The sequence below is a fragment of the Hemiscyllium ocellatum genome, chromosome 43 (assembly GCF_020745735.1).
Source record: "Hemiscyllium ocellatum isolate sHemOce1 chromosome 43, sHemOce1.pat.X.cur, whole genome shotgun sequence".
Taxonomy (NCBI): Eukaryota; Metazoa; Chordata; class Chondrichthyes; order Orectolobiformes; family Hemiscylliidae; genus Hemiscyllium; species Hemiscyllium ocellatum.
This window is the reverse complement of record NC_083443.1, coordinates 16,768,240-16,782,054: the sequence shown is the minus strand read 5'-3', so window position 1 is coordinate 16,782,054 and position 13,815 is coordinate 16,768,240. Positions and strand designations below refer to the sequence as shown.

Below are 13,815 nucleotides of genomic sequence, written 5' to 3'. Positions count from 1 at the left end.
AGCAAGCAAAGCCAATTGCACATTTCAGATTCATTGAAGGTACTAAAGCAAAAGATGCATCTTAACTACAGATATTCAAGTGTGCATTCTTTTGTCAAGCATGGCTACTGAAAGAATAGAAACCGCAGCTCATCATGAACTTACAAAACAAGCAAACAAGAACTGTAGTGTAGAACTGTTAGCTTTTTTCTTTATTTCTCTATTTTTGGACCTAATCTATTTCAGTACCCAAGATAGCGCAATGTTTCGTGACATTATACACTTTTCAGCGTACTGTACTTTTGTACACATGACAATAAAACTTAATTCTAATTCAAATTCTAAATGTCACTTTTCACCGCACTCCTGTATTTTTGTACTTGAATACACGTGACAATAAACTCAATTCTAATTCTAAATGTCAGTTTGTGTGCAGTCGTATTGGACTTAATTAGTTTGTACACATCAGGCAACATCTTTGGTCATGCAATACCAGTCCTGTAGTTTTCTCTAGTCTTCATCTATTATAGTTTGATTTTATATTCAGATTGTGGTTAGCCAAAATTTTTTCAGGATTAGGAGTGATTATTTGGGATTGTCGAAGAGAGAGTTCCATAAGCAAAACTGCCCATCTTCTTAAACTAAATGCCAAACTCAAATTTTCCCAACTATTTGAAACAAAAAAAAGAATAGATTTTCAAGCCTTACTTCCAGACAGAGTCATAGACAGTCCTACAGTACGAAGGCTGGCAATTTGGACCAAACTGGTCCATACCAACCAAAATGTCCACCTACGCTAATTGATGAATATTGTAAATTTGCCACATGAATTATTTGTTTCAATACTTTGCACTTGTCTCTTTTTACAGAATTAAGAAATGCGATCTTCCATCTTCACAGCCCAACAACAAAAACTCACAACTTGAGGTAACACAGAGAGAGAGTTTCCACCTTCACAGTGTGTGCACTGAAGTTAATGGTCTCGAGAGGGTACCAATCCACAATACCCATTATATGCCAGGTGCTGCCTTGAAAAACTGGCCCTTTAAAGCTTCTGAATATTAAAAAAAATTTGAAAACTGGCACTACAATGGACATTTCTAACTGGGAAAGTGAAGATAGGAAATCCTACATAGAAATGTTTCAAACTAATAGCAACATAGACACCAATTCCAGACAGGTTTCAATAGGAGAACCAATTTTAATTCCTCATTCATACAGACCAGATGAAGATGGCAGTGTTAAGTATACTGTGGGAAGCTGGGAGGTTGGTTAGCTCTGTTGGTTGGACAGCTGGTTTTCGAAGCAGAGTGATGCCGACTGGAGTTCCCACACCGGCTGAAGATACCACGAAGATAACCTTCAACCTGTCCTCCTACCTGAGGCATGATGACCCTTAGCTTAAACCACGACCAGTCATCTCTCTCTCTCTCTCTCTAATGAGACAGCAGTCCTCTAAGACTACGGAGACTTTACCTTTACGTTAAATATACAATGTACAAAGCTGCAGGGACTGAATTACAAAGTAAAAGCATGCGGATATTTTATCTTTTGTCTCTTCTAAACGTAATTTCTTCACTATATAAGCAATATAAACCTTTCCAGTTGGCAATGAATTAAGGCGTAAAGGTAATTGCAACTTACATGGGTTACAGTTTCCTGAAATATTGTGCTGCTATCCTGTGTCTGTGATTCCATTGTTCCAGACCCTCGTTTGGATGAGAAAGCAAAAAGGTGCAGACATTTTAAAAGAATTAAGTTCAGTCCTGTTTTCACAATACATCTCAGTGTTTCCTAAAGATAGAAGCGGAGAGGAAATAAAAATCAGGAATATTTATGTTACTGGGTGAAGGATGTTTCATTTTATGTTATTCTTCATTATTGAGCATGTACTGGAGTTGGACAATTCTGGCTGATTAAATATTAACTATTGATCCCCTCAAAGGCCAGCATATCCTTCCTTATTTCTGACTCCAAACATGATTACAATGATCCAAATGCAGTCTGTTTAAAATCTAATACAGCCTCAGCAGTAAATCCCTGTTCTTAAATTCTAGCCCTTTTGAAAGGAATGCTTACATCGCATTTGCCTTCCTTATAGCCAACTGAATCTGCATGTTAACCTTAAGAAAATCTGAACTAGGATTCCCAAGTCCTTTTATGCTTCAGATTTCTGAAGCCACTTAGAAAATAGTCCATGCCTCTATTCGTCCTAACAAAGTGCATGACCTCACACCTTCCCACATTGTATTCCATCTGGCACTTCTTTGCCCTGTCTCCTAGACTGTCCAAGTCCCTCATTCACTTGGACAGGGACTTGTTTCCACTACCTCAACACTACCTGTTCCTTCACCTATCTCTGCGTCATCTACAAACTGAACAATAATAGCCTCAGTTTCTTAAGCCAGATCATTATGTATAATGTGACCTGTTGTGGTCCCAACACTTTGAACCGCTTCGGAACTAGCGGCCATCCTGAAAAAGACCCCTTTAACCCCACCCTCTGCCTTCTGCCAATCCTCTATCCATGCCAGTACCTTACCCTGAACACAATGGACTCATCTTATTTAGCAGCCCCCTCTTTGGCGGTATGTTAAAGGCCTTCTGGGAATCCAAATAGATTCGTTAGCTCATGTCTAAATTGCTTCTTAATTCCTCAAAGGTTTCTCACAGATTTGCCAGGTATGACTTCCCTTTGACGAAGCAGTGCTGACTCGGCCTTATTTTACCATGCACTTCCAAATACTCCGCAATCTCACCTTTAATAACGGCCTCTAAAATCTTACCAACCAATTTGCATTCTGACCCGAGTCTCATGTTTTCTACATTTTATTTGTGGTAGTTGCAACCATAATTTGATTTCAAATTAATGATTACTTTTGTCTGTACTTCTTAATATCTCTTCTACCTAGTCCTCCTTCATTTGCTGCATCTCACTTGTAACAGTTGCATTGCTGGACTTGAAACCAGTAATCCACGCATTTCAATCCTGCCATTGCACCTTGAGAATTTTAATTAAATTGAAAGCAAACCGCTCTGATTAATAACATCTTTAAAAAAGTAGATTACATGTAATTATCCTCTGAAATCAAACCTGCAATGGCTCAAGAAGCCAGGGGCATAACTTGGGATGGACATAAATGCTAGCAATGCCCAGCTTCCAAAAAGCTAATAAATAAAATGGGAAAGTTCAAGATTTGTGAACCATTCCTCTGATAATGCTGGTCTTTAAAGTAATTGCCAACACATTTCAACTGTTCTATATTAAAAACATTGCACAGGGCTTGTAAAAGCATGATAAAAACACATGTCAAATAAAATGCAACTCAGTAATACACTTCCTTCGTACACTGCCTCCAGAGTTGAAAGCTATAAATCTTAATCGAGACCTGGTTCAAGTTGAAAGCTCACATATAATCAGGAGGAGATATTTCTCAATTAGTTGCTTCATGTGGAATTTCGCCATCGTTAAACTGACAGCCCAAGGATACAGATATTATCACCAGCATCTAACAAATGAGTGATGAGCACCTCCTATAGGTTGGCAAAAGAGCTACACCATCAACATATTCATTGTGTTAAACGAAAACCAGAATGTATGCTACACCTTTTGGCAGCTCCTCAAAGCCTCTCCTGCCTGGTTTGAAACCAGAAATACCACCGAATACAAAAGGAGATTACATCACAGCAGGAAATAAAGCTACCGGACAAACAGAATACTATCACTGTTCCTTTTGCCTCTTTATTCCACTAACATTATTTCATGGATTTGTGTGTGACTTGCATTTCTTCATTTTTAAACAAAGCATTTGGAGTTTAATAGGGCTGTAAGCTTTGGCTGGTATGCGCTGCAGTACACCTGGCCTTTAACTTTGCTTGTACTGTTCAAATATGTTTCCCAACAACATGTGCAGGATATGTACTTCCTGAATAATAGCGTTAGCTTCTTTATCAAGGGAAGATAGGAGAAGCTGACAGAAAAATGGAGTTGGGACCACAACCAGATCAGTCACAATCTTATCGAATGGCAGAGCAGGCTCGATGGGCTGATTGGCCTAATCTTGCTCCTCGGTCCTAGGTTTCTACAATGCAGGTGTGTTCCTGGTTAAGTACCATCAAAACACCATGACAACTGTGTCCCTTATATTACAAACACACACACCACCCATCCTTCAACAAACACTTCCTAATTTAGAGACTTGACTCATGCAACACCTTTCATGTCCCAAAGGACCACTTCTGAAGTATAGCCGTTGCTATTTTGTAGGTAAACAGGAGGCTCACAGTCCATTGATTGATTCCATAAACAACAATAAGAAAAACTGACTAGTTAAGTTAAATGCAGTGCAAACAGAGTTAAATATTGGCCAGAGGCACTGGGAGAAATGTAATGTGATATTTTATGTTTATCTTAATGGACAGATGGCCTGAAGGTTATCACTTTACTCCTCTAAAGCAGCCTCCCCAACAATTCTGCACTCTTACAGAACTGCGCTATAACAACAGCTTTAAATATGTGTTCAAGTCCTATATGGGGCCTGAACCCTAATTTTCTGGTTCAGAAGCTAACATCTTCATGAAATGCAAGTGCACAACTGGGAAGTACCATTCTCAATATAAACACCGCTATCATTTCAATCCCAGAGTATTTAAATCTTTAGTTATCTAATAAAAGAATGATTTGCATTTAAATAGCAGATTTCAGAGCTTCGGGACACCCTAAAGCACCTTACAGTTAATGAAGTACTTTTGCAGTTCTTACGGATTTTGGGTGAAGATAAATCTTGTCCATGACACTAAGAGACATATCTTGCTTCTCCTCAAAATAATGCCAAGCTGAAGGTCCTTTATTTGATGTCTCGACTGAGATGATAAACCTCAAAGACAGAACACCAACAATGCTACATTCAAGTATTAATCTAGATTCTGTGCTCGGATTGGGACTCAAACTTCCAACCTTGTGATTTTGAGGCAAAAGCGGTTCGAACAAAGCCACAGCCAACAACTTGGTACTTTTAGTCCAACCACTGAATTACCTTTCAATAAAAAACATTTTGACTGTTCATCACTAATCAATGTAACTTTATAATAAATAAACTTATCCAGCAAATGAAACTGAAGGCAAACACATACTCTAACTTGTTATGCCTTTTATGTAAATCCATAACATGATCAAAAAGTGTAGTGCTGGAAAAGCACAGCCAGTCAGGCAGCACCCAAGGAGCAGGAGAATTGACGTTTCAAGCATAAGCTCTTCATCAGCTACAAACATTCCCGATGAAGAGGTTATGCTCAAAACATCGACTCTCCTGCTCCTCGGATGCTGGTTGACCTGCTGTGCTTTTCCAGCACCACATTTTTTGACTCTGATCTCCAGCATCTGCAGTTGTCACTTTCTCCCATAAAAGGCTGAACAATCAAGTATGAACTTTTGTTATGAAGAATCACTCGAATATGACTTCCCCACTTGTCATGTACTGATTGACACATAAATAAACACACAGAGTAATACGTTCACTTTTCCACTTACTGAGTCAGCTACTGTTAATAGGTGAATTGTTTTCAGTAACTGCCAGCCCTCACTGCTTCCCACATCTTGGTTCCATTGAAGAAACTCCTCAACAATGGATCGTGCTTCATCTGTCACAGGAATATCAGAAAATTATTAGTAAATACTGTATCACTCGAATGAATATTTGGTGTGTTTCCAAAAATCAACAGACTTTCCCCTTATAAAAGATGAGAGTAGGAAGTTTTGCAGTGTTTCTATTTAACAAAGAGGACGTAAACTCTCAAACATTGATTAAGCAAATTTTGACTTGACACCAGTTGTTAAAAATTAATTTCGACTGTATCAGATTTTAACACTGATGGGGCTGTGATCAGACCAGGTTTGCAGGAATTCATATAATACTGACAAGGATTAATACCTACAGTACAACGTCCATGTTAAAAATGAAACAGGTGTTTATAAACAACCACAAAACTGCCACAGAAAGATGTTAATCATCAATGTGTGGTGGTTTATAAACTTTTATAGGTTGGCATAAAAACTATTGACTAGCAAATTCTATCTTACACTTTCCTATTCACTGGCAACCTTCACTTTAAGGATATTGGAATAAATCAACTCTTCTGAAAGGGTGTGTCCAATTCTTGGCATGGCCTTTCAGGTTGGATGTGAAAGCTACCAGGAAAGTGCAAGGAAGGCTTAGGAGAATGGTTCCAGGGATGAAGAACATCAATTACATAGAGAGAATGGAGAAGTCAGAATTGTTCTTCAGTGAGTATGGGAAGGAGAGAGAAAATTTGAAAGACACATTCAAAGATCAAGAGGGGTCTGGACAGAGGAGATTGACACAATCTGTTTCCATTGGGCCAATATCAAAATCCAGAGGATACATATTTGAAGCGACAGAAAGAAGAACTAAAGAGAAAACTTGCTTTTTTTAAAAAGCACTGAGCAAGTGCTTACAATCTCATATATGGGCAAGATTAAATTGTAACTTTCAGAAGGGAAATAAGGAGGGACAAAATGAAGGGCAACAAAGGCAGGGGAGTAGGGTTAGCTAAACTGGTCTTGCAGAGAGCTAGCACAGGTTTGACAGGCTGAATGCTCTCCTTCTGATTTGATTTATTATTGTGACAAGTACCTAAGTGCAGCAAAACGTTTTGCAGATCATAACATACAAAGAACGCAGAGAGAGTGAACAATACAATGTTATGGCTGCAAAGAAAGTGCACAAAAAGCAAGACCAACATTAGATTTGAAATTGGGGAGGTCTGTTCAGCAGTCTAATATCAGCGGGGAAGAAGCTGCTCTCGAACATATTGGTACGTGTGTTTACGCTTTTGTATCTTCTGCCTGACAGAAGAAGTTGGAAGATTTTATAACTAGGGTAGAAGGGGTCTTTGATGACATTCTGTGTGATGACATTCCATGATTCTAAGAATTATGTCTATTTAATTGGAGACCAAGCATGGCACCTCATTCACCATGAAATACTGGGCCTCATCAATCAGTCCTTTCCCCACGAGAAACCATTTGGCCATAGGCATTCCTGCCAGGCCCCATGTGATAGCAGTTCCCCTTTTGTAAATTAATTGACATATAGACACCAATGAGAAACAATCAAAAATAAAGTGACAACATACTTTGTAGAATGTCATTAAATTCCTGCCACACTTGTTTTTAAATGTTGCACTAGAATTATAATGCCCTGTTTCCATTATTTTGAACAGTTTGTTATAATGTGTTCCTTTCTTCACTATGGAAACAGGTAGCTGGCTGACACTGTCCACCTATTTCAATTTGGAGGGTACGCTATTCTCCAGTGTAGTGACTGTAACAATGTGCACTTCATAGAATAGGAGTTCCATGATTGGACCAGATTAACAACCTCAAATCAGGGAGCCCTGGCTGACACATATAAACAGGAGTGTCAGAGGTTCTGTGCACTCTGAGAGCTGGTTCTGAGAGGACTCTCCATGTGTGAATAAAGGGCGAATTGGTGACAGGATACTGGTCTCCATGGGAGTTAAATTTAAATCTAGATCCTCTGTGTTTTTATATTCAAGTGTTTTGTCAAATGCACATTATCCCATGGTGACTTGCTGCCAATATGGCCCTCAATGGTTATTGCTGCTTAGTCCCTTTACAAAATCTCTCTCGATATTTTCAGGAAGAAAAATCCCACATCTCACATCTCAAAAAGAGTAAAGGTTTCTGTCACTAAGTCGCTTTTTGCTACTTGTATCCATACAGACTCACCAATCGTGAACAATACACTCTCTATTTTCTGTCATAAGGCCAAATGCTATGCCAAATGTCCCATGTATGCCATGGACACTGTTGGAAAGGAATGCTGTCCAAAGGATTGTTTTAGCCTTCTTACATTTGTTGCAGCAATGTTTCTACCTGAATATTTGACTCCCATTGAAACTAGAATTCTCAATACTAAGGCACAAGTCAAAAGCTTAAATGCTGACTTGAGTGAGAAATGTCCAATTGGCATTTCCACAGCCTTGTATACAATCTACTGAATGCCATGGCACCATCTTCACTCCTTCCAAATTTATCAAAATCTGACCAAGCTTCATAAAGCTAGCAAATCGTTGATCAGATAAATTGTTCACAAAAGTTCATAATTTGCTCCCTTCAGACCTTACTTAGAATATAACACCAAGCTGAGAAAAGGTGGGCTGCCACATGAGGGGTGAAAGAAAATGGTTCATGCTTATTTAAAACTTTAATCCATTGGTCAAGCTACCAAGTGTCTTTAAATTAGCCTCTGATAAAACATGCATGTGAATAATCTGAGAGTCATTAGCACTTATGCAATTGCAAACAAGTTCATTAAGTCACATTTACCTCCTACTTTGCCATCTAGTTTCTGTTTGATTGTTTGCACCATGATCTTAGAGGCTTCAATGGAGAATGGCAAAATACTCGGGAACCTCATTATCCAATTACTTGAGTTGTGGTCAAAGATCTGCAAAGATGAATAATAATGTTATAAGATTATAAAACATCTCCTACAATATTTTGAAACCACTGTATTTCAAATGGGCAATGAATCTAAGTTTATAGGTGGAATCTTAAACCAGAGTTTCAGATAGTCAAGGGTGGAATGTTGGCTCAGTGGTTAGCACTGCTGCCTCACTGCGGCAGGTATCTGGGTTCGATTCCAGCCTCAGGCGATTGGCTGTGTTGAGTTTGCACGTTCTCAGAGAAATTTCTCCAGGTGCACCGATTTCTTCCCACAGTCCAAATATGTGTAAGGTTAGGTGGATTGGCTGGGCTAAATTGCCCTAGCGTACAGGCCAAATTGATTAACCATGGTAAATGCAGGGTTACAGGGAAAGGTTAGCAATGGGATGCTCTTCAGAGAATCAGTGTGGACTTGATGGGCTGAATGGCCTGCTTGCATGCTACAGGGATTCTTTGATGTTTGGGGGCAGAGAGAAAAATATTGTTAATCTTTCACATCGGAAATGATAACTATTTCCCTTCACCCAATCCACCTCTTCCCCAACAGATCCTGCCCGACTTGGAGTGTTTCCATCCTTTTATATTTTAGGATTTCTGCATCCATGGTGCTTTTCCTCCTTGGTAGAAGATACTGCTATTGTTATGTTGTTGGCACCAGTTTCATGTTATAATGCTAAGTGACACAGTTCTGAACTGGGCTATGGTTTTGAACTGGGCTATGGTTCTGCAAGTGTGAATAGTCCAAAAGCAGAAAAGTTTACCAACCAGAGGACATGGATTTAAAGTTCAGAAGGAGACAAAAGCAATTAATTACAGGCTAGTTAGCCTAACATCTGGTTTACAGAAAAGTTAAATTCTCTTATTAATGGAGGTTATGGTGAGGCACATGGAAAATCTTAATGTAATTGCAATGAGGCAGAGTCAACATGTTTTGTGAAAGGAAAATCATGTTTACCAATTTAGTCGAGCTTTTTGAGGAAGTAACAAGCAAGTTGGATAATGGAAAACCTCTAGATGTGGTGCACTTGGATTTTTCAAAAGCCTTTTGCTGATTGCCATATCGAATAAAGAATACATAGTATGCCCTCATGGATACAGAGTGTGTTGGCTAACAGGGAGGAGAGTGTATGAATAAATGGGTCACTTCCAGGCTTGCAAGTTGTAACCAGTGGAGTGCCACAGGAATCATTCTCCCTTATATACCTACCATCCAAATGAATGACTTGAATAAAGGGACTGGTGTATAGTTACTCATGACACAAAGAAACGTAAGTTGCGAGGAGAACATAAGGAGTCTCCCGGTAAATCTGGATAGGTTAAGTGAAGAGCTAGAGAATCTGGAAAAGTATATAGATAGTGGCAAAATAAAACTGGCAGGTGGAGTACAGTGTGGGAAATGTGAACTCATCCATTCTGGCAGAAGTTATAGCAAAGGGAAAAAAAAATAGTCATAGAGATATACAGCACGGAAACAGACCCTTCGGTCCAACCAGTCCATGCTGACCAGATCCTCCAACCCAAAAACAATTGAGAAAGATCACAAAACTCGGCAGAAAATGAATGGTGCAGGCTCAGGAACAGGGCAAATGGAATGCTGTCACTCATTTAAGGAACATGGAATATAAAAGTAGATCATTTACAAGAAAGTCAGAATCCCTACACAGTGTGGAAATAAGGCATTTAGCCCAAAAAGTCCACACCGAGCCTCCAATGTGTAACACACACAGACCCATTCCCCTATCTTTACCCCTGACTAATGCACCTAACCTAGACAAAGACCCACATGCACACATATTTTGTGGGGTGAATTTGTACTTGCAGAGTTACATTGTACTTTGCTCAAAAACTGCATGCATTCATGTAGAACTCTGAGCTCCAAAACTGCATGAATTTATGTAAAACTCCGTTATCTCACTTTTTAGATTAGAATCAATCTAAGCATCATGGCATAGACAGAGAACACAGGGGGCTAATACCTTCAACATATTGCCTAGTTATCACCATGTTAACAGCGAACCTGAGAATGCAACTTTTTAAAAAAAAGGTTTTGTGATTTACACATGAAAGAAGTGAAACTATCACTGTATTCTAACAGATGAAAGGCTTAACAGACAATCAAATTTTCAATGTATAATTTCAGTTACATCACACTGTAAATTTTTGCTAGAAATTCTGTGTTACGATTGAGCCCTCTGCTTTCACCTGATGAAGGAGCGTCGCTCCGAAAGCTAGTGTGCTTCCAATTAAACCTGTTGGACTATAACCTGATGTTGTGTGATTTTTAACTTTGTGCACCTAACCTACATATCTCTAAACACGAAGGGGCAATTTAGCATGGCCAATTCACCTAAACCTGCACATCTTTGGACTGTGGGAGGAAACCCACACAGACATGGCGAGAATGTTCAAACTCCACACAGACATTCGCCCAAGGCTGAAATCAAACCCAGGTCCTTGGTGCTGTGAGGCAGCAGGGCTAACCACTGAGCCACTGTGCCGACCTCAGTTTTGCTACAGTTGTACAACACGCTGGCAAGATCACATCTGGAGCACAGAGTACATGTTTGGTCTCCTCACCAAAGAAAGAATCCATCTGCATTACAAGCAGTTCAGAGAAGGTACACTCAACTGAGTTCCTGGAATGAAGGATTTACCTTATGAGGAATGGTTGGACCTTTACCCATTGGAATTTGGAAGAGTGGATCATTTTATCAAATACACTGTGGAAATCTAGGCAAATATCACAAATGAACCATCGTATTAATTATTTAGCAGCCCCTCTCTGGTTAGTTGACAACCCAATGATAGAGTGGAACAGGCGATGACAAATCACTGTCAGGATTCCAATAGATACATTTGAAAAACAAATTGTCATAAATTTTACCAACTTCCTGCTCCACAGAGAATTCAACTGTATGGTGTCAGGACAGTCAGTGGTCTAAACTATTAATCTATTGACCCAATAATCTAAAATAACAGTAAAACTATTTATACTGTAGCTCATTTGGAATGCGCATACTGATTATGTAACTCTTTATCGAGATTAGATGATGAGACCTTTGAGATAGTGTTATTTTAATAGGAAACTGGAGTCAGCTACTGAAAGGTGGTATTGTGTACAGTATTATCACTTTATTTAAGTAAGCTTTTAAAAGCATTGTAAGCAGTTCAGTGAAGGTTAACTAAACTAATACAGTCTATGAGGAAAGGACAGGCTTGTATCCGCTGCAGTTTAGAAAGGTAAGATTGAAACATGGGAGATGCTGAGTGGAATAAAAACCAAAAGAACTGCAAATGCTGGAAATCAGAAACAAAAACAGAAGTTGCTGGAAAAGCTTAGCAGTCAAATGGCATCTGTGAAGGGAAACAAGTTAGTATTTCGGATCCAGTGACTCTTCCTCAGAGAGAGTCTGAGGAGATCTGACAAGGTGGATGGTGAAAGGATGTTTCCCCCAATGGGAGAGACAAGAACTAAGGGACACAGTTTGAAATAATGGGCATCCAGTTTAAGACAGAGATGAGGAAACTTTTTTGTCTCTCAGGAAGGTTGTTCATCTGAGGAATTCTCTTTCCCAGAAAGCAGCGAAGATAGAGTTATTGAATCCTTTAAAAGGCTGATTTAGAGAAATAACCAGTTGACGTGAGTCAAAAGATACAGCAGTAGACAGAAAAATGGGAGCCATGATGTTATCAAAAGACAGATCAAGCTTAAGGACTCCGAAAACTTACTCCTACTCAATGTGCAAGTTCATAATTAGCAGAACAACCTAAGATAATAGAAGAATACGATTTCTGCCTCACACAGGAAGTTATGATTAGTAAAATACTGATGGACAATGGACAAAGATTCAATAATAACTTTCAATAATAGCTATTGTACTGTAGAAAACATGGCAGCCCAAACTGTACACAGCAAGCAATGTGATCGCGACCAGTTTAGGTGTTTGACCAATGTTCTTTCGAAGGGTAAAATTGGCAGGAGACAGAAGGTAACTCCCGAGCTCTTGCATAAAACAAATTCTACAGAATCTTTCTTGCCCTCATCCAAAATACAACACCTCAACAACTACAGCATTCTTCAGTGCTGGACTGGAATGTCAGCCCACATTGTCATTCTCAGATTCTGGAGTGGGATTATTATCTTTTAGTTTACAGTTTGGATTTTGAACTAGTGGCATATGAGATTGGTGTGTGTGTGTCTAGGAAGGGATGTAATGATTAACTCATAAGGCCTTCTGAAGCAATAGTTTGTTTAAAAAAAGACATGAGGTGCATAGTTCTTAGGATATTTGTTTACATGGGGGCAATTAAAGTAAATGATGTAGCGCATTAGGTTTCAGTTAGAAGGGTTTAAGATCTGCATTTTGTGGTGCTTTGGGGAAACATCTAGATCTTAGTAAATCCTTTTAGTTTGTGGAAATTATGGTTGAACTCTTTTGTTTAAAACAACTTTCCCTGAGCAATAAGATTGTTTAATAGAAGCCAGAGTAGGCCATTCTTTACTTCAGGCCTCATCCACCATTTACAATGATCATGGCTGATCATCCAACCCACTGCCCTGTTCCTGCTTTCTCCACATACTCTTTAATCCCTAAGCCTCAAGATATATATTTTCATCTCCATCATGAAAACATTCAATGTTTTGGCCTCAACCCCTTCAGGGACAAAGAAATTCACAAGTTCACCACTCTCTAGATGAAGAACATTAGTTCTGCTATGAAATAGGTTACTTCAGTGGAAGGAATTTAGGTTGAAAATTCCAGACTAGAAGTGCTTGATTAAAATGCTGAAGCAGTTATTTGGAGATGAGAAAGTCTAAGCTCGGTTCTATGAAGACTTAAGGAACAGGCTGTTACATTCTCAAGACTAGGAGTTGAAACATAATTAAATTAATCCATATGGACTTGGTAGAGAAGGAAACTGTCTCTCATGTGAATACTATAAAGGAGTGTTATTTGGCTTCAAGGGATTGCCTTATGCCGCTTGGAAATCTTTAAGTTTATTTGTAAATAGTTTGGATTATTCTACTTTTTTTCTTCATTTCTTTTGCACAATAAACTTCTGTTTTATCGTTAAACCCAAATCTACAGCACTTACGTTTCAGTAAAAGACCAACTTGTTACAAGCTAAAATTATGGACATTATTAAATTGGAGAGGGTTCAGAAAAGATTGACAAGGATGTTGCTAAGGTTGGAGGATTTGAACTATAGGGAGAAGCTGAATAGGCTGGGACATCGGAGGTTGAGGGGTGACCTTACAGAGGCTTATAAAATCCTGAGGGATATGGATAGGGTGAATAGGAAAGTGCTTTTTTTCCCCCAAGGTGGGGCGTGCTCAAAACTAG

At 39.0% G+C, this 13,815-nt stretch overlaps 1 protein-coding gene across 3 annotated transcripts in view; it reads right to left on the bottom strand.

The window, feature by feature from the left end:
• Window positions 1-13,815, bottom strand: part of wdfy4 (WDFY family member 4) — a 315,729-nt gene that overhangs the window by 287,448 nt on the left and 14,466 nt on the right. For 2 of the 3 annotated variants that reach the window (XM_060854390.1, XM_060854388.1), the window contains exons 4-6: window positions 8,351-8,471; window positions 5,510-5,619; window positions 1,624-1,773 (exon numbers count right to left, since the gene is read on the bottom strand). In XM_060854390.1, coding sequence (XP_060710373.1) covers window positions 1,624-1,773; window positions 5,510-5,619; window positions 8,351-8,471 — 381 coding nt within the window. The remainder of the gene's footprint in view (window positions 1-1,623; window positions 1,774-5,509; window positions 5,620-8,350; window positions 8,472-13,815) is intronic. The other variant, XM_060854389.1, reaches the window with a different exon arrangement.